This window comes from Pristiophorus japonicus, chromosome 1 (assembly GCF_044704955.1).
Source record: "Pristiophorus japonicus isolate sPriJap1 chromosome 1, sPriJap1.hap1, whole genome shotgun sequence".
NCBI classification, from domain to species: domain Eukaryota; kingdom Metazoa; phylum Chordata; class Chondrichthyes; family Pristiophoridae; genus Pristiophorus; species Pristiophorus japonicus.
The window spans coordinates 423,386,563-423,414,500 of NC_091977.1; the positions used below are offsets into that span (position 1 = coordinate 423,386,563).

Consider the following 27,938-nt stretch of genomic DNA (forward strand, 5'->3'; position numbering starts at 1 on the left):
ACTGAATTTAGGGAGCTAGGAGTTAAATTAAAAAGTAGGACCTCAAAGGTCATAATCTCTGGATTGCTACCAGTGCCATGTGCCAATCAGAGTAGAGGGAGCAGGAGAGTTAGAATAAATACGTGGCTTGAGCAGTGGTGCAAGAGGGAGGGATTCAAATTCCTGGGACATTGGAACTAGTTCTGGGGGAAGTGGGACCTGTACAAAAGGGATGGTCTGCACTTGGGCAGGACTGGAACTGAAGTCCTAGGGGTAACATTTGCTAATGCAGTTCGGGAATGTTTAAACTAATATGGCAGGGGGATGGGAACCTATGCAGCGAGACAGGGCAAAGTAATATGGAGTCAGAAACAGATGGTAGAAAGGCAAAAAGCAATAGTGGAAGGCCGAGTAAACAAAGGCAAGAAACAAAAAGGGTCGCACTACATCATAATTCTAAAAGGACAAAGTGTGTTAAAAAAACAAGCCTGAAGGCTTTGTGTCTTAATGCAAGGAGTATCCGTAATAAGGTGGATGAATTAACTGTGCAAATAGATGTTAACAGATATGATGTGATTGGGATTACAGAGACGTGGCTCCAGGATGATCAGGGCTGGGAACTCAACATCCAAAGGTTTTCAACATTCAGGAAGGATAGAATAAAAGGAAAAGGAGGTGGGGTAGCATTGCTGGTTAAAGAGGAGATTAATGCAATAGTTAGGAAGGACATTAGCTTGGATGATGTGGAATCTATATGGGTAGAGCTGCAGAACACCAAAGGGCAAAAAACATTAGTGGGAGTTGTGTACAGACCTCCAAACAGTAGTAGTGATGTTGGGGAGGGCATCAAACAGGAAATTAGTGGTGCATGCAAGAAAGGTACAGCAGTTATCAAAGGTGACTTTAATATGCATATACATTGGGTGAACCAAACTGGAAGCAATACGGTGGAGGAGCATTTCCTGGAGTGCATAAGGGATGGTTGTCTAGACCAATATGTCGAGGAACCAACTAGGGGGGAGGCCATCTTAGACTGGGTGTTGTGTAATGAGAGAGGATTAATTAGCAATCTTGTTGTGCGAGGCCCATTGGGGAAGAGTGACCCATAATATGGTGGAATTCTACATTAGGATGGAGAATAAAACAGTTAATTCAGAGACCATGGTCCAGAACTTAAAGAAGGGTAACTTTGAAGGTATGAGGCGTGAATTGGCTAGGATAGATTGGCGAATGATACTTAAGGGGTTGACTGTTGATGGGCAATGGCAGATATTTAGATTTAGAGACCGCATGGATGAACTACAACAATTGTACATCCCTGTCTGGCATAAAAATTAAAAAGGGAAGGTGGCTCAACCGTGGCTATCAAGGGAAATCAGGGATAGTATTAAAGCCAAGGAAGTGGCATACAAATTGGCCAGAAATAGCAGCGAACCCGAGGACTGGGAGAAATTTAGAACTCAGCAGAGGACAAAGGGTTTGATTAGGGCAGGGAAAATAGAGTACGAGAAGAAGCTTGCAGGGAACATTAAGATGGACTGCAAAAGCTTCTATAGATATGTAAAGAGAAAAAGTTTAGTAAAGACAAATGTAGGTCCCCTGCAGTCAGAATCAGGGGAAGTCATAATGGGGAACAAAGAAATGGCAGACCAATTGAACAAGTACTTTGGTTCGGTATTCAGTAAGGAGGACACAAACAACCTTCCGGATATAAAAGGGGTCAGAGGGTCTAGTAAGAAGGAGGAACTGAGGGAAATCCTTATTAGTCGGGAAATTGTGTTGGGGAAGTTGATGGGATTGAAGGCCGATAAATCCCCAGGGCCTGATGGACTGCATCCCAGAGTACTTAAGGAGGTGGCTTGGAAATAGCGGATGCATTGACAGTCATTTTCCAACATTCCATAGACTCTGGATCAGTTCTTACGGAATGGAGGGGAGCCAATGTAACCCCACCTTTTAAAACAGGAGGGAGAGAGAAAACAGGGAATTATAGACCGGTCAGCTTGACATTGGTGGTGGGTAAAATGATGGAATCAATTATTAAGGATGTCATAGCAGCGCATTTGGAAAGAGGTGACATGACAGATTCAAGTCAGCGTGGATTTGTGAAAGGGAAATCATGCTTGACAAATCTTCTGGAATTTTTTGAGGATGTTTCCAGTAGAGTGGACAAGGGAGGACCAGTTGATGTGATGTATTTGGACTTTCAGAAGGCTTTCGACAAGGTCCCACACAAGAGATTAATGTGCAAGTTAAAGCACATGGGATTGGGGCTAGTGTGCTGACGTGGATTGAGAACTGGTTGGCAGACAGGGAGCAAAGAGTAGGAGTAAATGGGTACTTTTCGGAATGGCAGGCAGTGACTAGTGGGGTACCGCAAGGTTCTGTGCTGGGGCCCCAGCTGTTTACATTGTACATTAATGATTTAGACGAGGGGATTAAATGTAGTATCTCCAAATTTGCGGATGACACTAAGTTGGGTGGCAGTGTGAGCTGCGAGGAGGATGCTATGAGGCTGCAGAGTGACTTGGATAGGTTAGGTGAGTGGGCAAATGCATGGCAGATGAAGTATAATGTGGATAAATGTGAGGTTATCCACTTTGGTGGTAAAAACAGAGAGACAGACTATTATCTGAATGGTGACAGATTAGGAAAAGGGGAGGTGCAAAGAGACCTGGGTGTCATGCTACATCAGTCATTGAAGGTTAGCATGCAGGTACAGCAGGCGGTTAAGAAAGCAAATGGCATGTTGGCCTTCATAGCGAGGGGATTTGAGTACAGGGGCAGGGAGGTGTTACTACAGTTGTACAGGGCCTTGGTGAGGCCACACCTGGAGTATTGTGTACAGTTTTGGTCTCCTAACTTGAGGAAGGACATTCTTGCTATTGCGCAAGTGCAGCGAAGGTTCACCAGACTGATTCCCGGGATGGCGGGACTGACATATCAAGAAAGACTGGATCAACTGGGCTTGTATTCACTGGAGTTCAGAAGAATGAGAGGGGATCTGATAGAAACGTTAAAGATTCTGACGGGTTTGGACAGGTTAGATGCAGGAAGAATGTTCCCAATGTTGGGGAAGTCCAGAACCAGGGGTCACAGTCTAAGGATAAGGGGTAAGGCATTTAGGACCGAGATGAGGAGAAACTTCTTCACCCAGAGAGTAGTGAACCTGTGGAATTCTCTACCACAGAAAGTTGTTGAGGCCAATTCACTAAATATATTCAAAAAGGAGTTAGATGTAGTCCTTACTACTAGGGGGATCAAGGGGTATGGCGAGAAAGCAGGAATGGGGTACTGAAGTTGCATGTTAAGCCATGAACTCATTGAATGGCGGTGCAGGCTCGAAGGGCCGAATGACCTACTCCTGTACCTATTTTCGATGTATCTATGTTTCTAAACTCCAGTGAATACAGGCCCAGTCGATCCAGTCTCTCCTCATATGTCAGTCCTGCCACGCCGGGAATCAGTCTGTTGAACCTTTGCTGCACTCCCTCAATAGCAAGAATGTCCTTCCTCAGATTAGGATACCAAAACTGAACACAATATTCCAGGTGAGGCCTCATCAAGGCGCTGTACAACTGATGTAAGACTCCCCTGCTCCTACACTCAAATCCCCTAGCTATGAAGGCCAACATGCTATTTGTCTTCTTCACCGCCTGCTGTACCTACATGCCAACTTTCAATGCCTCCAAAGCGAGTATATCCTTTCGTAAATATGGAAAGCAAAACTGCACGCAGTATTCCAGGTGTGGTCTCACCAATACCCTGTGCAACTGTAACAAGACTTCCCTGCTTTTATACTCCATTCCCTTTGCAATAAAGGCCAAGATTTTATTGACCTACCTGATCACTTGCTGTATCTGCATACTAACCTATTGTATTTCATGCACAATTACCCCCAGGTCCCACTGTACTACAGCACTTTGCAATCTTTCTCCATTTAAATAATAATTTGCTCTTTGATTTTTTTTCTGCCAAAATTCATGACCTCAAACTTTCCAACATTATACTCTATCTGCCAAATCTTTGCCCACTCACTTAGCCTGTCTATGTCCTTTTGCAGATTTTTTGTGTTCTCCTCACACATTGCTTTTCCTCCCATTTTGTATCATTTGTAAAGTTGTGGGCTCAAGTCACACTCCACAAATGTGAGGATAAAATCTAGGCTGACACTCCAGTGCAGTGCTGAACGAGTGCTGCACTGTTGGAGGTTTTGTATTTCAGATGAGACATTAAACTGAGGCCCCGTCTGCTCTCTTAGGTGGATGTAAAAATCCCACGGCACTATTTTGAAGAAGAACAGGAGAATTATCCCTGAAGTCCTAGCCAATAGTTATCCCTCAATCAACATCTGGTCAATATCAAATTGTTGTTTGTGGGAACTTGCTGTGTGCAAATTGGCTGCCGCGTTTCCTACATTACAATAGTGACTACACTTCAAAAAATACTTCATTGGCTGTAAAGTTCTTTGGGACGTTTTGAAGTCATGAAAGGCGCTATATAAATGCAAGTCCTTTCTTTCTTTTGTTCTTTCGATCGTTCGTTCTTTCTTTCTTTAATAAATATGACTGAGCAATGAAAGGAGGCCTTTCAAGTAATCTGAATCTCTCAGTACTGTAAGTGATCAATTCCCATTACAAACCTTATCCTGTCAGTTGTTCTCCATCTCCCACCGCCTCCTTAGTGTGTAAACCCTGGAGTTGTAAAGCTTCCTCCTCATATCTACTCAGGGTCTTGTTGGTTTCCGTTCCTCCACTTCTTTGCCTTTCATTCTGTGCAAAGAACATAAAGATGTAGACAGGCAGCTGACTAATTCACAATATTAATTTCACCCAAGTGTAGGCAGACATTCCATTGTAATAATTCTTTCAGGGGCTGGCAATGTAGCAATTTCTTCACTTTTCACTCAAACACTGCAAGAAATTTGATATGGGTCAGTGGAATGATCGGAGAGGGATGCGTGGCCACAAATGGGTCGAAGTAGTGGTGTTTTGGAGAGTGGTACATTGTGCTTGATAACAGTTTCATTTATCACTTATTTTACACTGCAGTGGTGCAAAATTGAGTCATGGTTCCATCTGAAAGGATACTTATGCATTCACTTACCTTGGCCAACCTGATGAGGTCATTGAAACATTTATGGCACTGAATAACTGTGTGTGGGATGGTTGAGGTGGCACTGACTACCTTAGCCACCTTCCTCCAAACTTCCTGAACCTCCTTTTACTAGGATCTCCTTTCCAGTGTTTCAAAAGGCCTTTCTCTTCTTGCCCTTATTTCTACCAATATGACCTTCAACAGAGCTTCAGAAAATTGAGGTTTTGTCAATTGCAGGCCCTTTCGATGTTGATCCACCTTCTGCCATAGTAATGGAAATGTTGTGCTCCTGGCTCTTTAAGCTGCAGAAGTGTACTGCTGTAGTTAAATCCAATTTTCCTTCCTCCTAGTGAAGAGAACCATTCGGGAGCAAGATTCTCACTTTAAACCTAGCCTGCATACGATGTTAGCCCCCCATCCCTCATAAGGAAAATGGAGTGGTGGGATCATGTGGGCAGGCAGAAATCCTAACCTACCATTTCTTTGATGGGTCCAGAATAAATCTAGGCCTTACTCTAACACCAAATGCATTTAAATATATGAGTTGCCAAATAACATTGATGATGTTGGACAGATTAATACGAGTAAGTGTTAGTACATTAATTAGAGCACTGTGTGAAATGACTGTGCAACTGCAATATTATTTATAGCCAATTCTAATAACTTGTATTGCTGTCAACTCTGTAATAATTAAGTGATGTCTGATCAGTCTTCAGGTGTGCATTAATTTATCTGTGATCAGATACACTGCACAGATGGATGGAATGTCATGTTTTATTTATAGCTGCAATGCTTCATTAAGTTTATATAAACCTAAAGAAATGCTGCAATATGGGAGTTTATCTTTATTTAATACATTTTTGCCACATTTATCTGCTGATAATATTCAATGCTAATCACTACATTTTATTATATCCAGCTCCCCCTAGATTCACAGTCACTCCCAAGGACCAGGTAGTCATTGAGGGACATACTGTAGACTTTGACTGTGCAGCTGAAGGTAATCCAACTCCAGTCATCGCTTGGACCAAAGCAGGTATTTTAGACGAAGTGAACCTTCACAATTACTGGGTATTACATTTTGTGTTGTATTATAATAATATCTTACACTTGTATTTTAGACTATTGTTGCAACTTAATAAAAACTACCTGAAAGTGTGTTCAAGGATCATATATTTCAAATCAAGTACTTGCTGCACAGATAACTGCTACCTTTTGTAACTTTTAATATCCAACCTTTCAAAAGTTCCTTCCCTTAAGCTTTTGATTATCTTTCACAGATTCTATTAACTCAAAGTCTTGTAAACAGATGTAAACTATTCTATTTAGGTTCGACACAAGCAATGTGAGAACCTTGCTAAAAACTGAACTGAGCACAATGGAGTGAAGGGCCATGATTGAAATTTGGGCATAAGCTAAGGGCTTAAATGAGGGCCTGGACATAATTGGATGGGAAGAAACCATTGCAAGAGATCTGGAACACTGTCCTTGATTATTTCAAGACAGCCATAAGTGCAGATACAGAGGTAGTCTTAGGGATGCAAGGATTAAGATAAATTGGTTCCAGTGATGGTTGGACCCATAGTGAATTGAATAACAAATAGCAAAAAGGTTTTATTGTCACCAGTGCTGGTAACGGATAAGATAATATTTTGAAAGAAATGAAATGCTCAGAAACAGAAATACTGTATATACTTATTACAGTTAGGTTGGAGATCCTTTCAGATGCATTTCTTGATACTTGAACAAAATGTCATTAAAGAGAATGTCAGGTGTGTAAAAATGTTGACAGTATAGCTGCGAAGAAACTTATAAGATGAGACAGGGACCTGGATTTGCCTTTGAATTACTGCCCATTTTAGTACGGTAAAATGGGTTCTTAGAAGTTATTGCCTCAAGTCCTCCTCTTAAAAACTGCACCTTAATTACCATTCTAAAAATAAACAGTCCCCTTTAAGACCTGCCAAGAGCCTGATCTGTTTCATGTAAATGGGGTCGAAAGGGTATAGCTCACCCCGTTGACCTATTTCTGCCGAATTATGCCCTAAACTCGCCCTAAATAATTAATGTCACTATATAAATGGTGGTAGGAGCTGCAGAAAGGTATCCCTGAGGCGAGTATCACATTGGGGAGGCCATTTTGTGTGTTGTCACTTTGCCTGCATATTGATCACTTTTGTATTTTGGACTTTCAATTGCTAATTTCACTTATCTCTGCTCAAATTACTGCTTTATCCTGGGGATATGGATTTTCCAACAGGAATACATGTATGCTTATGCTAAGAGGAGGAGAAGGAGGATATGGAAGAGACTAGATTTGCAGCCCTTAGAATATTTTGCTTAGATTTTTCTGATCATCAGTGCCTCAGAAGGAAAATATATCAACTGCAGGCTGAAAACCTGCAGCTCACTTCCACCAGGAGAACAGCACTGTCTGTATCAGTCAAAGTCATCACTACCACTACCTTGAATTTCTTTGGGCTGGATTTTTCCAGGCAACATCAGGTGATCTATGCTGCATTAGACAGGGAGTTGCTCACCACTACATCAAGAAGGTCGCTGATGCTCTATTGTTCAATTTCTTGAGGAGGTCACTAACGTGGTGGGCAGCGGATTGTGTATGGATATTGTTTATATGGCCTTCCAGAACGCATTTGTTAAGGTAACACACAAGAGATCATTATCAAAAAAAAGCACACAGAATTGGCGGTAACCTTGTGACATGGGCCAGTAATTAATTATGAGGTAGGAGACAGAGAGTAAAGATAAAGGGAATGTGCTCTGATTGGCACGGTGTGGTGTTTCCCAGGGATCTGTACTGGGCCTCAGCTTTTCACCATGTATATCAATGATTTGGATGAAGGAATAGATTGTAGTACCTCGTAGTTTGCAGATGACACAAAGTTAGGATGCACAGTAATTTATATAGATGCAAGAAGGAAGTTGCAAAAGGACATAGACAGATAAAGTGGGCACAACTGTGGCAGATGTAGTCCAATATGGGGAAGTGTGAGGTCATGCACATTGATTTCAAGAAAGGTAAATGAGAATATTTTCTTGATGACGAGAAACTAAGATCTGTAGAAGAGCAAAGGGATTTGGGTGTCCAGGTACATGCAATACTGAAGTCTAGTGCACAGGTACAAAAAGTAATCAAAAAGGCTAATGGAATGATGGCCTTTATCTCAGTGTTATGCTTCAGTTGAAGAGACCCCATCTGGAGTACTGCGTTAAGTTTTGGGCACGGCACTTCAGGAAGAATATATTGGCTTTGGAAATGGTACAGTGAAGATTAACCAGAATTATACTGTTATATGTGTAAACCTGTAAATACCTTGTGTAGCCACCAGAGGGCACATCCGCTGGAGTCCCAAGGGATCCCACAATCCCTTGGGAGCACCTGTACTTAAGGAAGCCTCACAGGCTGGAGTGGCACTCTGGAGACCTGCAATACAAAACTGAGGTCACACTTTACTTTGAGCTCACAGTATCTAATCAGACTCTTTATTCATACATAATAGATTCCAGGTCTTAAAGGGTTAAATTATGACAGGTTGCATAAGCTTAGCTTTTATTCCCTTGAGTATAGAAGCTTGAAGGATAATATAACTGAGATGTTTAAAATGATAAAGGAATTCGATAAGATAGATACAGAGAATCGATTTGCTCTGCAAGGGGAATTCAGAACAAGGGGAAACAATTTTAAAATTAGAGCTAGGCTATTCAGTGGTAAAATCAGAAAGCACTTTTTCATAAAAATTGTAGTACAATTCTGAAATTCTCTCCCTCAAAAGGCTATGGATGCTGGGTCAGTTGAAATTTTCAAGACCGAGGTCAATAGATTTTTATTAGTTAAGTATATCAAGGGATATAGATCAAAGATGGATAAATGGAGTTATACAGCAGCCATGATCTAATTTAATGGCAGAACAGGCTCGAGAGGTTGAAAGGCCTCATATGTTCCTATAGTGGAGGGCTGCACAATTAATATCCTTACAAATATATGCAAACAAAGAAGGGGAACTACAGACTGGCAGGATTTTCACAGGTGCAAAGAGCACTTGACACTCAAATTTCCATATAACAACTGCCTCAATTTTATAAATAGGAAAAACTGTCACTATATTAGTGTCGAACAAGTGTGCGATGCCACTCATATTGTCCTACACACGTTGCCAAATCAGTCACAATTTTTTAAAAGTTATGCTCCTTTTTGTAATCATTGTGATAATAAAAATGCTTTCAACAATAAGTACTATGGAGCAATAAACCAGCCTGGTCCATAGGATCAATGGAAAACAATTTTACATTTACTGTTATTTTAATTATATATAAGCATAACAATAGTAGACTGGTCAGAAAAGTAAAAGCCCATAGGACACAAGGGAAAGTGGTAAGTTGGATCCAAAATTGACTCAGTGGCAGGAAGCAGAAGGTAATAGTTGACAGATATTTTTGTGACTGGAAGTCTGTTTCCAGTGGGGTTCCGTGGGGCTCAGCATAGGTCTCTTGCTTTTTGTGGTCTACGTCAATAATTTAAACTTCAATGTAGAGAACACGATTAAGAAGTTTGCAGAAGATACAAAAATTGGCTGTGCGGTTGATAGTGAGGAAGAAAGCTGTCGACTGCAGGAAGATATCAATGAACTGGTCAGGTGGGCAGAAAAGGGGCAAATGGAATTCAATTGGAGAAGTGTGAGGTAATGCTTTTGGGGAGGGCTAACAAGGCAAGGGAATACACAATAAATGGTAGGAAACTGAGAAGTGTAGAGGAACAAAGGGACCTTGGAGTACATGTTCACAGATCACTGAAGGTAACAGGACAAGTAGATACGGTGGTTAAGAATGCCTGCGGGATATTTATTAGCTAAGGCATAGAATATAAGAGTAGGGATGCTATGCTTGAACTGTATGAAACACTAGTTAGGCCACAGCTACAACACTGTGTACAGTTCTGTTCATCACATTACAGGACAGATGTGATTGCACTGGAGAAGGTACAGAGGAGATTTACAGGGATGTTACAACGATTGGAGAATTTTAGCTATGAGGAAAGATTGGTTAGGCTGGTGTTGTTTTCTTTGAGGGGAGACTTAATTGAAGAGTATAAAATTATGAGGGGCCTAGATAGAGTGGATAGGAAGGAGCTATTTCCCCTTGCAGAAGGCTCAATAACCAGGGTCATAGATTTAAAGTAATTGGTGGAAAGATTGGAGAGAAGTTGAGGAGAACTTATTTCTCCCAGAAGGTGGTGAGGTCTGGAATGCACTGCCTGAAAGGGTGGTAGAGACAGAGTGGTTCATCACATTTAAAAAGTACTTGGATATGCACTTGATGTGCCATAACCTACAAGGCTATGGACCAAGAGCTGGAATGTGGGATTAGGATGGATAGCTTTTTTTCGGCTGACACAAACACAATGGGTTGAATGGTCTCCTTCTTTACATACTGAAAAGTTGTATGATTCTATGAATAGTTTTCTTGCACTGATTAAAAAATTGCTTCACTGCTCTCTGGTTTACAGGAGGTCAGCTCCCCAGTGACAGAAGACATGTAGTGTTGCCCACAGGAACACTGAGAATTGTGGAAGTAGCCCCCCATGATCAGGGCCAATATGAATGCCAAGCTATCAGTGTCGTGCAAGTTAAACGAGTTCCAGTGCAGTTAAAAGTGCAATCCAAAGGTACATTTCTTTACACATGATTTGTTATATTAACATTTGATGTTGTGATTACTATACAAAGCATAACTGATGGCTGCATGTGTGTTAGGACGTCACATTCAAGTGGTGTGGCAACATAAACTATTATCTCAAATTTCTGTGTGTTATTTTCTTAAAAGAAAGTCCTTGTCATTTGTTTAATATAATATATACCTTTTCAGAGCTTTCTTATTGGAGAGTTACTGTCGATATCAGTATTTTCCATTACTTTAGGTGCAAAATTTTCCTTGAAATTCCACATTGGAGGATATGAGCATAAAGTGTATTATATTAAAGCCCTGAGAGCGAGACAGTCTCGCTCAACAGGAGTGTAGATCAGGAAATTGTATGCAAAGGGCAACACACCAAATTTGTTGTGCTCACAATTTTCTATCCTTAATTTCAATAGCAGGAAAATTAAGGGGCCGAAATTGCCCCCCTCTTTAAAGTCCATTACTGACTTTAAGAGGCGGTAATGGGGTGGTAATGTCTTTGCAACCGGGGGCAGGCGGATGGGTGGCAGAAACGGATTATCACCCCGCCCCCTTGCCCGCCCCATCATGCACGCGCTAACCTCTTACCGCCCGGCGGCGACCCCTTTCCTCCCTGCGAGGGAAATTGCCCAGCAGGAGTGGAGCCACCGCCACTCGATTCCCCCGACAGCTGTTCCCAGCGGGAAGCTGCCAGTGGCTGGGCAGCACGTCCACCCTTAAACAGGAAAGGCGTTCCGCCACGGCCGTCATTTTATTTTAATTGTCAGCCGACTCTGAGGAGGGCCTGACAATGGTGACCACGGGTTCGGCCGGGCAGCCAGGCACACCCTCTTGGGTGCCGGACCGTTGGCCCGACCAAAGCTCTCCCTGGTGGCCGAGTGGGCACCACTAAAGTGGCTGCAGAGCTCTCAGCAGCCCTCCTCTTTAACTGAAGGGGAGGGTCGTTGCTACAGGAGTCAGCACGCACTGAAGACGCTGACCACCTTCCACCCCACTCCTGACATACTTCTGCCCTGCAGCCACCCGAAACACCGCTGGACTATTTGAAAAAGTTTAAAAGGTCAAAATTGCTCTATTCTCTGCCCCAAGGATTTGGGTGGAGAATAATCATTTAATTCGAATTATCTGCCTCGTTTGGGGCGGAGGGCAATTTTGCCCCCTAAGTGTATTTACAAAATGGGTGTACTGACTTCCACAACTCCTCCGACAGGTTCTCATAGGACTGGTGGGGCCTGCACACACATTGGCGGGGGCTGGTGAGATGGGCTGTACTTGGTGGGCTGCTGTCTTCTGCCATGCTGTTTGATTCTCCTGGCCTGGATAGACCACAGTTGCAAATCCTCCTTTGTTTTGATGGCATAGAGCAGTATGTCAATGGGGAAAGCTACCCCTTGTTCGATGTTGACTTGAGGCCAGTAGGAGCACACAGCGTAGGATGGTGAGTCGAGGTCCAGCATGTTTTAACTGATGAGCTTCATTTGGAATTGTGCCAGTTTGCCATTCAGGCGATTCCGGCAGAAAACAACAGCTGGCTGAAAACCAGTCAGCCCGAAAGCACCCATTAGCAGTGGAAGAAGCCCTGCGGCAGCAAGATAAGTCTGGGAGGGAGATGTTTGCAGGGGTTTGTTGCGGGGGTTGGTGGTGAGAACAGAGGCCTGGACTTTCATTGTTAGTAAAAAAAACTAGGAAAAGTTTAACGTATCTTACTGGGTCTTGTTGGCTTTCAAAAACAAGCTGGTTAAAATGTAATTGGGATTCCATATACGTCTTGGTATTAAACTTGTAGATCAGTTCACAGTTGGATCTCAGTTCCACAGTAAGGTAATTAAAAATGTTGCAACTAAATTTTCCGCTGACAGCTTCCAGCAGTCCCTTTAAGGACCACTCATTTGACAGCTAAGTGCCTGAGGAAACCATGCTGCATAATCAAATTTGGCAAAGGGCCAAATACCTGTTTCAGGCATGTGCCCTGGATATACAAAGGAACCTTAAACGTGGAATGAGCGCATGCACACTGCCTACCGTATTGGACCCTTGGGTGCCAATTTACACCTATAAAACAGGCACAGCCTGACCCAATTTGTAGGCCTTGATATCATAATGTCCAAAGGAATGACAAGAATTTTGCAAGTAGCCTTCATGTTCAGGATCAATATCAAGATTTTTGCTCTGGGCCCAGTTCCTTGCACCTGGTCTTCTCCTTTCATGGGGCCCAAGTTTCCACAAGAAAAAAAACGGGCGCCCCTCCGAGCTGGGCGCCCGTTTTTCGCGCCTAAAACGGCGCCTTAAAAAATCCTCGGTATTCTCCACCTACTTACAGGTCCTGTGGCCCTCGGCGCAGCCAGCACGAGCTGTGGGGGGGGGCGGAGCCAGGTCCCGGCGCTGAAAACAGTGCCGGGACCTCTGCACATGCGCGCTACAGTCGGCACGCAAGTGCAGTAGCTCCAGGCGCCGAACTGTGTGGGAGGGGCCCGAAGCACGCAGCCCCTAGCCCTGGCCCAATGGCCTCACTGGGGCTGCGTGAATGAGGCTCCTCCCACGGCCAGCTCCTGCTCCCCGCCCGACCAGACCCGACACCCGCTCCCCCCCCCGACCCGAGACCCGACACCCACTCGCTCCCCCGACCCGACCCGACACCCGCTCCCCCCCCGACCCGACCCGCCACCCCTCTCCCCCCCCGCCCCGACCCAACACCCTCTCCCCCCCCGCCCCGACCCGACACCCGCTCCCCCCCCCGACCCGACACCCGCTCCCCCCCCCGTCCCGACCCGACACCCGCTCCCCCCCCCGCCCCGACCCAACACCCGCTCCCTCCCCCCCCCGCCCCGACCCGAGACCCGACACCCCCCGCCCCGACCCGACCCGATCCGAGACCCGCTCCCCCCGCCCGCCGACTGACCCGACCCCCCCCCGCCCCCGCTCTCTCTCTCTCTCTCTCCCTCCCTCCCTTCCCCCCCTCTCTCTCCCTCTCTCCCTCCCTCACTCCCTCCCTCCCCCCTCTCTCTCTCCCTCCCTCCCTCCCTCCCCCCTCTCTCTCTCTCCTTCCCCCCCCTCTTCCCCCCCTCTCTCTCTCTCCCCGCCCTCTCTCTCTCTCCCTCTCCCCCCCACTCTCTCTCCCTCCCCCCCCCTCTCTCTCTCTCCCTCCCCCCCTCCCTCTCTCTCTCTCTCTTCCCCTCCCGCTCAGCGGCACGAACAGCTGCAGAATTCTCCCTGGCTGAAGCACTTTCACACAGGTAGGAAGATGGTTTATTTAATCTTTTCTTGGCTTATAAATGTTTATTCAGGTTGGATTTATTTGTATAATATTTGTAGAAGTATAAATAAGGATTTATTGTCAAATTTAATGACTTCCCTTCCCCCCCACCACCTCGTTCTGGACGCCTAATTTGTAAATTGCACCTGATTTTTTAATGTGTACAAAAATCTTCACTGGCTCCATTCTACTTTAGTTTGGAGTACATTTTCACTGTGGAAACTTTCAAATCAGGCGTCAGTGGCCGGACATGCCCCCTTTTGAAGAAAAAATTCTGTTCTAAACTAGAACTGTTCTACCTGACTAGAACTGCAGAAAAAAAAATGTGGAGAATTGCGATTTCTAAAATAGTCCGTAGTCCACCAGTTGCTCCTAAAAATCAGGCGCGAATCATGTGGAAACTTGGGCCCATAGAATGCTACAAATAACTGCACCTTGTTTAAAACTGGCCTAATTCTCCCACAATAAATTCTATGGTAACTCTGCATTACTCTCCAGTGCTGCTTTGCTGTCCACCTCACAGAACGGTCAACGTGAGTCCAGGAGTTGGATTGTCAGCAGTAATTTTGTCAATGCCACTGGATTTACCTGTTTGAATATCCAGAATTTTAACTTTGAAGATTGTACAAGTTTGCAAGTGGGTGGGAAGTTAAAAGCGTTGAAATGGATAGCACGTCAGGAATCCAACTTCAACCCACTGGCTTCCGCCTTTAACTCGGATGCATTAGTCAGTGCACCAGAGACACCTTCGGAAGAGGCAGGTGAGCTAATTATAGTTAGCTCATTAAGAGGCAATTAACAGCCTTTTTAACCTGATGTTGGATCTTTTACTGACTGTCCACAGGATTCACGGGCTTGTTGAATGTCGCCAATAAAAGCAATGCGAGAGCAGAGCAGTCATTGTGGGAGTTGAACATAGAAACATAGATACATTGGGCTCAATTTTCCCCAAACTTTTTTTGCCGTACTTGAAGTGTTACGTCCGTTTTTGGGGGGCCCAAGTACCCCCCAAAAAAAGTTCTAAGTTTTCCCATTGGATTTCTTCAGTTTGACACAGACGAACCTCTCCTTTAGTTTTAGGGGTGGAACCTTGATCGGCGCCAAAAGGATTGGGTTGCCACGGTAACCAGGGACACAATTGCAAGCTGAGGCTACAAAGTGAAACATACAGCCAGCTCCCAACACATTAAAACACATTGCATCAACTTAAAAACACATTAAAATATATTGCATCAACTTAAAAACACATTAAAATACATTGCATCAACTTTAAAACACATTAAAAGACATTGCATCAACGTAAAAACACATTAAAATATATCGCAGCAACCGACCTCCAATTATTAAAGCCGGTGCTGCCCCCGCCCCTAGCCCTGGCCAAAGGGCTTGCTGATCTGCTTCCCTAGCCCGTCCCGTGTCCCATGCCGGTGCCGGTCCAGCTCCAGCTCCCCCCGCCCCCCAGCCCCGTTTGCCTTGCTGGTCCTGTACCCCGCCCCTCCCCAGCCCCGAGTACCTTGCCGCTCCATTCTCCCGCCTGACCCTGGCTCCGAGTGCCTTGCTGGTCCCGGCCCCACTCCCCCGCCCCTAACCCTGGCCGAAGGGCTTTCCAGTCCGTTCCCCCACCTGACCCTGGCCCCAAGTGCCTTGCCGGGCCTGCTCACCCACCAGCCCAAAGTGCCTTGCCGGTCCCGATCATGCTCCCCCATCCCTAGCCTTGGCCTAAGGGCTTGCTGGTCCGTTCTCCCAATCGACCCTGGTCCCGAGTGCCTTGCTGGTCCCGGTCCCAATACCCCGCCCTTAACCCTGGCCGAAGGGCTTGCCGGACCATTTCCCCAACCGATCCTAGCCCCGAGTGTCTTGCCAGTCCCACTTCCCCGTGCCGATCCCAGGCTGAGTGGCCTCCCGGTCTGCACCCCTGCCCCTATCCTAGGCCAAATAGCCTACTCCCTCCCGATCCCAGCACGTAACTACAGCCGAAAGGCTTTCCCCAACCCTCCCCGCCTCTCTCCCCTCCATCCCCCAACCTCTCTCCTCTCCCCCTCTCTCTTACCTCTCCAGCTGCTGCTATCTGGGCATGTGCTGCACTTACCTGCATCGATTTCCTTACCTGCGCCAATTTGTTTAACTCTCCAGAAGGCTTTTTTGCAGAGGCCACATACGCTGGCCTAAAAAGAACTAGAGTAACTCACAGCTGGCCAAACTTGCCTAAATGGCCAGAATTGGCGTGGGTGGCAGATTACATAAGAACATAAGAACATAAGAACATAAGAATTAGGAACAGGAGTAGGCCATCTCGCCCCTCGAGCCTGCTCCGCCATTCAACAAGATCATGGCTGATCTGGCCATGAACTCAACTCCACTTACCTGCCCACTCCCCGTAACCCTTAATTCCCTTATTGGTTAAAAATCTATCTATCTGTGATTTGAATACATTCAATGAGCTAGCCTCAACTGCTTCCTTGGGCAGAGAATTCCACAGATTCACAACCCTCTGGGAGAAGAAATTCCTTCTCAACTCGGTTTTAAATTGGCTCCCCCGTATTTTGAGGCTGTGCCCCCTAGTTCTAGTCTCCCCGACCAGTGGAAACAACCTCTCTGCCTCTATCTTGTCTATCCCTTTCATTATTTTAAATCTTTCTATAAGATCACCCCTCATCCTTCTGAACTCCAACGAGTAAAGACCCAGTCTACTCAATCTGTCATCATAAGGTAACCCTCTCATCTCCGGAATCAGCCAAGTGAATCGTCTCTGTACCCCCTCCAAGGTTAGTATATCCTTCCTGAAGTAAGGTGACCAAAACAGCACGCAGTACTCCAGGTGCGGCCTCACCAATACCCTATACAGTTGCAGCAGGACCTCCCTGCTTTTGTACTCCATCCCTCTCGCAATGAAGGCCAACATTCCTTTCGCCTTCCTGATTACCTGCTGCACCTGCAAACTAACTTTTTGGGATTCATGTACAAGGACCCCCAGGTCCCTCTGCACCGCAGCATGTTGTAATTTCTCCCCATTCAAATAATATTCCCTTTTACTGTTTTTTTTTCCCAAGGTGGATGACCTCACATTTTCTGACATTGTATTCCATCTGCCAAACCTTAGCCCATTCGCTTAACCTATCTGAATCTCTTTGCAGCCTCTCTGTGTCCTCTACACAACCCGCTTTCCCACTAATCTTTGTGTCATCTGCAAATTTTGTTCCACTACACTCTGTCCCCTCTTCCAGGTCATCTATGTTTATTGTAAACAGTTGTGGTCCCAGCACCGATCACTATGGCACACCACTAACCACCGATTTCCAACCCGAAAAGGACCCATTTATCCCGACTCTCTGCTTTCTGTCAGCCAGCCAATTCTCGATCCATGCTAATACATTTCCTCTGACTCAGCGTACCTTTATCTTCTGCAATAACCTTTTATGTGGCACCTTATCGAATGCCTTTTGGAAATCTAAATGCACCACATCCATCGGTACACCTCTATCCACCATGCTCGTTATATCCTCAAAGAATTCCAGTAAATTAGTTAAACATGATTTCCCCTTCATGAATCCATGTTGCGTCTGCTTCATTGCACTATTCCTATCTAGATGCCCCGCTATTTCTTCCTTAATGATAGCTTCAAGCATTTTCCCAACTCCAGATGTTAAACTAACCGGCCTATAGTTACCTGCCTTTTGTCTGTCCCCTTTTTTAAACAGAGGCATTACATTAGCTGCTTTCCAATCCGCTGGTACCTCCCCAGAGTCCAGAGAATTTTGGTAGATTATAACGAATGCATCTGCTATAACTTCTGCGATCTCTTTTAATACCCTGGGATGCATTTCATCAGGACCAGGGGACTTGTCTACCTTGAGTCCCATTAGCCTGTCCAGCACTACCCCCCTAGTGATAGTGATTGTCTCAAGGTCCTCCCTTCCCACATTCCTATGACCAGCAATTTTTGGCCGAAGCAAAATAATTGTTTAAGGTCTCAGCCATTTCCACATTTCCCATTATTAAATTCCCCTTCTCATCTTCTAAGGGACCAACATTTACTTTAGTCACTCTCTTCTGTTTTATATATCTGTAAAAGCTTTTACTATCTGTTTTTATGTTTTGCGCGTTTACTTTCGTAATCTATCTTTCCTTTCTTTATTGCTTTCTTAGTCATTCTTTGCTGTCATTTAAAATTTTCCCAATCTTCTAGTTTCCCACTAACCTTGGCCACCTTATACGCATTGGTTTTTAATTTGTACTCTCCTTTATTTCCTTGGTCATCCACGGCTGGTTATCCCTTCTCTTACCGCCCTTCTTTTTCACTGGAATATATTTTTGTTGAGCACTATGAAAGAGCTCCTTAAAAGTCCTCCACTGTTCCTCAATTGTGCCACCGTTTAGTCTGTGTTTCCAGTCTTCTTGAGCCAACTCTGCCCTCATCCCACTGTAGTCCCCTTTGTTTAAGCATAGTATGCTCGTTTGAGACACTACTTCCTCACCCTCAATCTGTATTACAAGTTCAACCATACTGTGATCACTCATTCCGAGAGGATCTTTTACTCGGAGATCGTTTATTTTTCCTGTTTCATTACACAGGACCAGATCTAAGATCGCTTGCTCCCTTGTAGGTTCTGTAACATACTGCTCTCAGAAACAATGCCGTATGCATTCTATGAATTCCTCCTCAAGGCTACCCCGTGTGATTTGATTTGACCAATCGATATGTAGGTTAAAATCCCCCATGATTACTGCCGTTCGTTTTTCACATGCCTCCATTATTCCCTTGATTATTTCCCGCCCCACCGTGAAGTTATTATTTGGGGGCCTATAAACTACACCCACCAGTGACTTTTTCCCCTTACTATCTCTAATCTCCACCAAAATGATTCAACATTTTTTTCATTAGAGCCAATATCGTCTCTCACACCTGTCCTGATATCTTCCTTTATTAACAGAGCTACCCCACCTCCTTTCCCTTCTTATCTATCTTTCCAAATTGTCAGATACCCCTTTATGTTTAATTCCCAGCCTTGGCCACCCTGCAACCACGTTTCTGTAATGGCCACCAAATCATACCCATTTGTAATGATTTGTGCCGTCAATTCATTTACTTTATTTCGAATGCTGCATGCGTTTAGGTAGAGTGTTTTAATACTAGTTTTTAAACCATGATTTTTAGTTTTGACCCCTCCTGCAGCCCCTTTATATTCATACATATTGTCCCTTCTTATCACCTTGTGGTCTACTCTGCTCTGTTGCCTCCTGCCTTTTGCATTCTTTCTTGGGATCCTGTTCATCTGAGCTCTCACCCATTCTAACTAGCTCAGAGCCCTCTCCTGTGTTCCGAATACTCCTTGCATTGAGGCACCGAGCTTTCATGCTTGCCTTTTTATTACACTTTGACCCTTTAGAATTTTGCTGTACAGTGGCCCTTTTTGTTTTTCGCCTTGGGTTTCTCTGCCCTCCACTTTTACTCATCTCCTTTCTGTCTTTTGCTTTTGTCTCCTTTTTGTTTCTCTCTGTCTCCCTGCATTTGTTCCCATCCCCCTGCCAAATTAGTTTAACTCCTCCCCAACAGCACTAGCAAACACTCCCTCTAGGACATTGGTTCCGGTCCTGCCTAGGTGCAGACCGTTCGGTTTGTACTGGTTCCACCTCCCCCAGAACTGGTTCCAATGGCCCAGGAATTTGAATCCCTCCCTGCTGCACCACTGCTCAAGCCAAGTATTCGTCTGAGTTATCCTGCGATTTCTACTCTGACTAGCACGTGGCACTGGTAGCAATCCCGAGATTACTAATTTTGGGGTCCTACGTTTTCATTTAGCTCTCTTTGGCTGAAAAAAAACATACCTAAAAAAATTGTAACTAACTGAGTTACATTGGTGCAAATTGATTCGGCAAACTGTGTTTTTAAAAATTCGGCCAAAAAAAGCAGCCTGCTCCAAAAAAAGACAGACATCACTGGGGAAAATTGAGCTCATAGAAATTTACAGCACAGAAGGAGGCCATTTCGACTGAACCGGCCGAAAAAGAGCCACATGGCCCTCGGTCAGCAGCCCTGAAGGTTACATATAAACCTATGAACAATGAACAATGGCGGACAAGTAAAGAGCATCTGGCCCAACTAGTCCGCCCACACAAATGTTGCGATACCCCATGTATCGCAACATTTTACACTCCACCCCACCCGGAGCCATGCGTTCTCCTGGGAGAGGCAAAAAAACAGATAAAAACCCAGGCCAATTGGGGAAAAAAATCTGGGAAATTTCCTCTTCGACCCATCCAGGCGATCGCTAGTCCAGGAGATAATTCTGGCCGAATTAGCTTCCCTGAGGTACTTGCCATAATATCTGCGCCAGCCAACAAGAGGTTATCCAATCTAATCCCACTTACCAGCTCTGTGTCCGTAACCTTGCAGGTTATAGCACTTCAAGTGCCCATCGAAGCACCTTTTAAATGTGGTGAGGGTTTCTGCTTCTACCATCCTTCCAGGCAGTGAGCTCCAGAACCCCTCAACCCTCTGTGTGAAAAAGCCGCCCGCAAATCCCCTTTAAACCTACCACAAACCATCTTAAACCTATGCTCCCTCATAATTGACCCCTCCACCAAAGGAAATAGGCCCTTGCTTTCCACTGTATCCAGGCCACTCAAAATGTTATACATCTCAATGAGGTTTCCTTTCATTCTTCTATGCTCCAAGGAGAACAAAACCAGCCTATCCAATCTCTCCACATAGCTAAGATTCACCATTCCAGGCAGCATCCTCGTAAATCTCCCCTGCACCCTCTCCAGTGCAATCACGTCCTTCCTATAATATACAATCTATATTAACGACTTGGAAGAAGGGACCGAGTGTAACGTAGCCAAGTTTGCTGATGATTCGCAGATGGGAGGAAAAGCAATGTGTGAGGAGGACACAAAAAATCTGCAAAAGGACGTAGACAGTGAGTGGGCAAAAATTTGGCAGATAGTGTATAATGTTGGAAAGTGTGAGGTCATGCACTTTGGCAGAAAAAGATCAAAGAGCAAGTTATTATTTAAATGGAGAAAAATTGCAAAGTGCCGCAGTACAGCGGGACCTGGGGTATTTGTGCATGAAACACAAGGTGCATGAAGTTCAGCCTCTGTGTCCAGCTGAGCACTGCTTGGAGCATCCTGCGCCCTCTGATAAGGACTCTTCACTGCTGTCCTTGTCTCCACCATTTGCTCTTGCTCACATGATCTATGAGACATCAGGTGACAACACTACTCTATCTTACTGGACCCACTGACTTGTGCATATCTGCGCTTGTGCTGGGTGTGCATGAATTTGGTGACAGTGCACCCTCAGAGATCACAGCCTCCTGCATGAAGTCATCTTCCTCCTCTGGCTGGACAGATGGTAGCCGGTGGGGTCTACTTGATGGGCCTGTGAGAACGTAAAGACATGAATTAGAACTGTTATGTTAAGAACGTTTTAAGTTACTATTATGCACATGATCATATTTCACTGGCTGCTGACTTCAAGTCACCATATTTAACTTCAAGTGACTGTTGTATGCCATGTGGCTGTATGATATTTAATTCAGGTAGCTGGGAGATACCCCTCTTTCTATCTCTCATCTTCAGCAGCTCCTTGGCTGATCTCCCGGCCCAGAAATCGGCACGGTCCCGGCCTGCAAGACCATCAGCAGGCTGGGGCCATTGGAGGGAACAGTGTGTGGCGGTATACCACTGCAGGGAGCAGCATGTGCTGTTGCAGGAGGGCGATGACTATGAAGCCAGATCACTGATTGCAGTGCGGGCAGGCACAGCAGGAGGGGCGAAGGAGCGGCAAGAGTCTTTAGAGGGAAGTGACCGGGGCCCAGGAGAGGCATGAATCTTGGGCCCAGAGGAGGCGAGGGCCCAGGGGCAGCACGGGCCAGCCCCCACTGCGACATGTGTGCACGCTCGGTCTGTGCAGCAGAGCTGATCTCCAGTTAGTCTTGGGTAATCCTTGCCACTGGATCAAGACCTAGCTCTGTCAAGCCCCATGTGGTGGCTGGTGTGCAACGGCCACCACACATTAAAAAAATTCAAGTGCAGGCATCTTCCACCCTTCACGATGTAGTTCGGGATCTGCAATATTAGGTCCTTCATTGAAACATCTGTGAACTCATCCCTTTTTGGCGTGGAAGCAAGTCATCCTCGCTTCGAGGGAGTGCCTATGATGATGATGAGGCTGATCTCCAGCGCTTCTTCCTCTGCTGCAGTCAGCGGTGTCATTATTGGATGGTCGCCTCCAGTTCTCTGCCTCTCCCTTGTGTTCTGTGCTCTCCTCTCCTGCAAGGAGAGAAACAAGAGACCTTTAAGGGAGAGTCTTGGAATGAGTGTAAGGGATGGATGGGCAAATTCTGCTGAGGGTGACTATGAGGAAGAGGTGTGACATTGGGCCGAATGGCCTTTTGTGGCATTAATTTCTATGATTCTAAAACTGCATTAAGATGCGGGTGAGTATCAGTGGTAGATAGTTAGGTGGGAATGTGAGTTGGTGCATAGACAGAGAGGGATAGGTGCACCTGCAGGGTAGGTTGGTGTAAAGAGTGATATGCAGGAGTAGGCTTGGGAAGGCAGAGTGAGTGGTTTGGGGTGACAGGCACATCAGGATGTAGGGCAATGTGGCATTGTACGCACATTTCCTGCCCTCATGAGCATATTAAGGTGCTTCCTGCACTGGATCCACACCCTGAGTGCCAGACTGCTACTATTCACTTCTTCCGAGATCTCCAGCCATGCCTTTTTGGTCTCGGCAGCTGGCCTCTTGCTCCCATCACCAGGGAACAGGATGTCCCTGCGGGCCCTGACTTCTTGGGGCAGGATTCCCAGGGAGGCATCACTGAATCTCGGGGCAGCTTATTGGTGCTGAGCCTGCATTTTTGATTATCCAGCATTATAAATTTATTTGCCAACAAGTAATGTACTGGCCCTGAAATTTCAGTCGGAGGCTTCCTTTGGACGAACACCTCCGACACAAATGTTTTTTGCGAACGTACCTGGTGGTCCCGGAAGAGCCTTCAATTCCGGTCGGAGGCTTTCTTTTCACACGCATCACAGAGCCCGTTTCGAGGTACGCACAGAGCAGCTGGAGTCACGTGGGCATGGACAACCAATCACAATGCATAATTCTCATTGATAGTAATGGGAACTCTGTTTTTGCAAGTTCCTATTACTATCAATGAGAATAACCCCCTAAAACACCCAACCACAACATCAAAAATAAAATTAATTGAAATTAAAATTAATTAAATGTTGTAGAAAAAATATATATTTTTTGGATTTTTAAAACTATATGTTTTAATCAGGTTTAAAATAAACTTACCTTAATGGACAGGGTTTTTACTCTAAAAATGTGTATTTAAATTTAATTTTTATGTTTTGCAAAACTCTTACACCTGGTAAAAGTAGGCTATGCGCCTGCTTTTACCAGGCGCAAAAGTTTCAAGGACATTCGCTGGGCAAGAGATGGGCAAATAGCTCAATCTCACCCGCGCGAATGTCCTTGCAGACCCGGCAAGGCCGGGATTTTGCGCCCCTTTATTTACACAATCCACTCTCTTCCCCTACAACCTCTCTTGCACCTCTACCAACCTTCAGCTGTCATCTGTGCATTGCTCCTTTAAATAGTTCAGCTGAAGTTAAGTCATTTATGATGTCATCGGACCTGCTCCAGTTAATTGGTCCGGCAACCCGGAAGTCTGATTCAATTGCAGTGGTTTTGTTAAAAAGCCACTGCAAGATGCGTCGCTTCAACATCCGGGTGATCCACATTCCTACTGCACCCATTTCGACGGCAAAGTAAAAATTCAGCCCAATGTCACAGACTCAGTGACGTAAAGATCAGGTCTCACGTGTCATCTGCTCATTTGTCCAGAACTCAGAAATTAGAGAGGGAATGGCAGTCTAGCACTAGAGACAATGCAAGTTGAATCATCATCATAGGCAGGCCCTCGAAATCGAGGAAGACTTGCTTCCACTCTAAAAGTGAGTTCTTAAATGACTATACAGGCCAATACGGGAATTACAGTCTCTGTCACAGGTAGGACAGACAGTCGTTGAAGGAAAGGGTGGATGGGACTGGTTTGCTGCATGCTCCTTCTGCTGCCTGCGTTGGTTTCTGCATGCTCTCGGCAATGAGACTCGAGGTGCTCAGCGCCCTCCCGGATGCACTTCCTCTACTTAGGGCGGTCTTTGGCCAGGGACTCCTAGGTGTCGGTAGGGATGTTGCATTTTATCCTACACTCCTACACGGCAAGTGAGCCCAAGGTGAGCAGAGGGAACATTTCAAGGATACCCTCAAAGCCTCCTTGATAAAATGCAACATCCCCACTGATACCTGGGAGTCCCTGGCCAAAGACCACCCTAAGTGGAAGTGGAATACCCCAGCAGTTATAGCTGAGAAGTCAGGTCTGTTTTACATACAGTGTAGGTAAATGTAGGTAAATGCAGAATCCTGGTGACAGTGGAGAGCAGTTAGAGTATTTATGTAAGATTGGTAAGTGGAGTTACAAAATTACTTTTGTATATTGAGGATTTATTTTGATGTCATGATTTGATGTCATTAAAGATAAATTCTATACAATATTATTCTAGAAACCAGGCTGAAACTTCAACACTTATATTGTAGTTAAATATATCAAAATATATGATAATGTGTGTTAGATGTGACATTTCACTGTAACATTTATATGGTACAATACAACTTCAGATCATGTGATTTATTGGTGGGAACTTGTTGCTCGTACATACAATAAAAAATACTAGTGTGTCAAGGATATATTATAACTTGAGAGTGAAAATAATGTTGACAAACACTGGGTCTCAGTGTTTTTTCCACCTCTGTCTTGTATCAGGCTGCAACTTACATGTAAACGTGTATATAATACCCTCTGCTTAACAGCGGAATAAAAAAGTGCACTCACTATTTAATTATCCCTGTGCTTTAGAGTATTGAACGTTCTTGTGTATATTGCAGGTTATTCTGATCTTTCTATTTCAGTCTATTAAGATTCCAAGTTCCCTAAAGTTTCAATTGATGACAACTTTGACAATCTCATGATAGAAATCAATTAAAAATAAAATTAGTTATTCCCTGCATATGAACACTGTGATTGCAGGTTACTTATGCAAAATGCTGGTATACAGCCAAATCCCAACTGTCCTGTTGGTTGAATGCTTGGCCTTGATTTTGAATTGAATCATTAATTTTATTGTCTTTCGCCAAAATACAAATTTGAAACAAGTCCATATGGCCCCATGTGTTTCATTTACAATTATGATTGCAAGAATTGCTGCAATATAATAAATGTGTATAAAGAAACAGGAACGAGACAGGGACGTATATTTCAAGGAATTGCCTAACTAATACAAACACTGACAAAATACATGTTTTTTTTAATTACTTATGACGCAGTTGGCCTTTTAAGGGGGTACTGTCTTCATGGAAAAACTGCTTGCCAAACTTGTTCATGTTTAACGATAAAAGCAAGAATAGCTGTGCCTCATTTTTGTTTTGAGACATAATTAGAAAGAGATGCAATGATACACTTCATTATTGATTTGAATTAATGCATTGTGTGTTTGTCAGCGAATGGAAAAAGGTTTGGCAAACAAGGTTTTTTCATGAAGTTAGTGTCCTTTTAAATTTGGGTTTATATTGGAGGCAGCGGTGCTGAGGTGGGCAATTGGTTTTCTTACATTTAAAATATATGCAGAAGCAAGTGACCTTTTTATGCAGTAGTTAAATCAGCTTTTGAACCATGTGATGAAATTAAGAAGGTTCCAAATTCTTCATTCATCTGTATAGTTAGACAATCTCAGTGGGGAAATAGAATTGGTATTGCAGTTGACCTGAGCAAGTAACGGAAGGGAAAAATAATTGGGGTTCCCACCCCTGATTGTTATTCAGTGACACTTGCTGATAAGTGCACATTTCTGGATATCAAATGATGACTGGATCAGGCTTAGCTGTGACATTCCATATTCTTTAATATTTGTCCATGCTGACACTTGAACAAGGTGCTGAAGGGTAGTCACTGCCAGTGGAATCATACCACACCATGAATCATTGCCTTCAGAAGAGGCATATCAAAAAAGAAGGCAAAAAGAACTGGATAAATCAGAATCTATTTGAAAATTACATTGATGGTTATAGGGATAATTGTGGAGAGATAAACAAATAGTCCATCAAACATGATGGGACCAAAATTCAGGCCCACTAGAAAGCTGGCGCACCTGCCTTTTTCTAGATGTTTTTACCATCGGGTCCGACAAGACGGAATCTTGATCCATTTTCACCTCTTTGGCAATTCTTTTGGAGCGGACCGGAAGTCGGTCATAATGGGGGCGGAAGTGCGGCAGTAAGTGCTGGTGAGGGGCGGAAGTGGGGGCGGGACTGAGTCTCCGCTGCTGTCACTCAGCGGCAGAGCGGTGGTGATGTCAATGTGCGTGTGCGTCACCACGTCTCTCTCCGCATTTAAAGGGGAGAGAAGCAGCGATTTTTTAGGTTCGTCCACTGGGCCACCAGGAAGGGTTTCAGCCGGGCCATTAGCCTAGCACCCAAGAGGGCCATAATTGTCTGGACGATCGGGAAGTCGACCGGCAAAAAAAACATGGCGGTCACAGCAATGCGCTCTTCCCTTGAAGGGTCGCCGCGATGCTGTGACTCACGCACAGAAAACAAGGTGCACCGACAGAAAAAGCTGACGGGGGCATCACGCGGCGGATCGTGGACTTTTTCAGGTAAATTTTACATGGAGTGGAATGGAGGTGTGAGAGATCAGCGGTGCACGCTTTGATGACGTGCTTGGGGCGGTCGGCAGCAGCGGGGCAGAAGTGGGGACCGCCCGAAAAATCCCCAAAGTGAATTTGGATCGTGGCGGCCAATCGACTGCAATACAGCAGTCACTCGATTCTGCCACATGGCTGCCACAAAACAGTGGTAACGGGCGTTATCCGGACCCTGAATTTCAGCCCCGATGGTTCCTATCTTGCTGGAATCAAGAAATTGTAATTTGTGGAAATCAACCACCCAGGGTGAACTGTGAAATTTAAGGACAGCTAGATTAGTGCTCTATCTATAACAACAGCACAAAACTCAAGACCATTTCTATATCTTGTCTGAAGTTCTAACAATGTATTATCAATTATAATCAGTGATACCAGTGTTTACTGATGTGCCACGGGATATCACCGCAGAGGTTGGTCAGGATGTAGAGATACCTTGCAGTGCTCAGGGAGAACCACATCCCACAATCACCTGGACTAAGGTAAGGGATAAATAAAGGGAAATATTTACATTCTGACTATAGGAATAATGGAATTTTTTCTGACCCAGAATATAAAACACCATAATCTTCAACTTCGGCCGAAGTGTAAAACGGGTGATGTCGGATTAGAAATCCTTTCTAAGCCTCTGAATAATATTTTTGAACTAATCACTGGAAAATATAAGCAACTGACTCAAGTTGACTTCTCTCATTTTCAATTCTGTCCTTGTAGGCATGCACCTGGTCTCAGTTCAAGATTTTCTTGAATGACATGGATTAAACTGTAAACTTGCCACATTATCACATTCGGAATCATAAGCAGAAACATGTTTACCAACCATTTTACTTTAGATCACCAAAATGCTTCTTCACTATGCAAGTTGAAGGCCACATATTTGCAAACATTTAAATTAAGTACTTTTTGGTGAACACTTTGAAGGACTCACATATCTTCCATTATCTTTAATTCTTCAAACAGTCAACTTAAAATTTCTTTCAGGACTGTTTTACATTTTAAAGGTTTTTATCTACCCTGCTTCAGATTTTATGACTTTTGAATTTTGGTCACTCTCATAGGTGATTCCCAACTCCCAATGACTTTAAAAGTATCTTCACTAGCCTTAATATTTAAGTAAGCTTTCAGTAGCATGCCTGAG

General features: G+C 44.6%; 1 protein-coding gene across 1 annotated transcript in view; it reads left to right on the forward strand.

Annotated features, from left to right (window-relative positions):
* Positions 1–27,938, forward strand: part of LOC139275249 (peroxidasin homolog) — an 813,818-nt gene that overhangs the window by 661,082 nt on the left and 124,798 nt on the right. Inside the window, exons 11-13 of the mRNA XM_070892453.1 lie at positions 5,996–6,112; positions 10,601–10,759; positions 27,170–27,282. Of these exons, the coding sequence (XP_070748554.1) occupies positions 5,996–6,112; positions 10,601–10,759; positions 27,170–27,282 (389 nt within the window). The remainder of the gene's footprint in view (positions 1–5,995; positions 6,113–10,600; positions 10,760–27,169; positions 27,283–27,938) is intronic.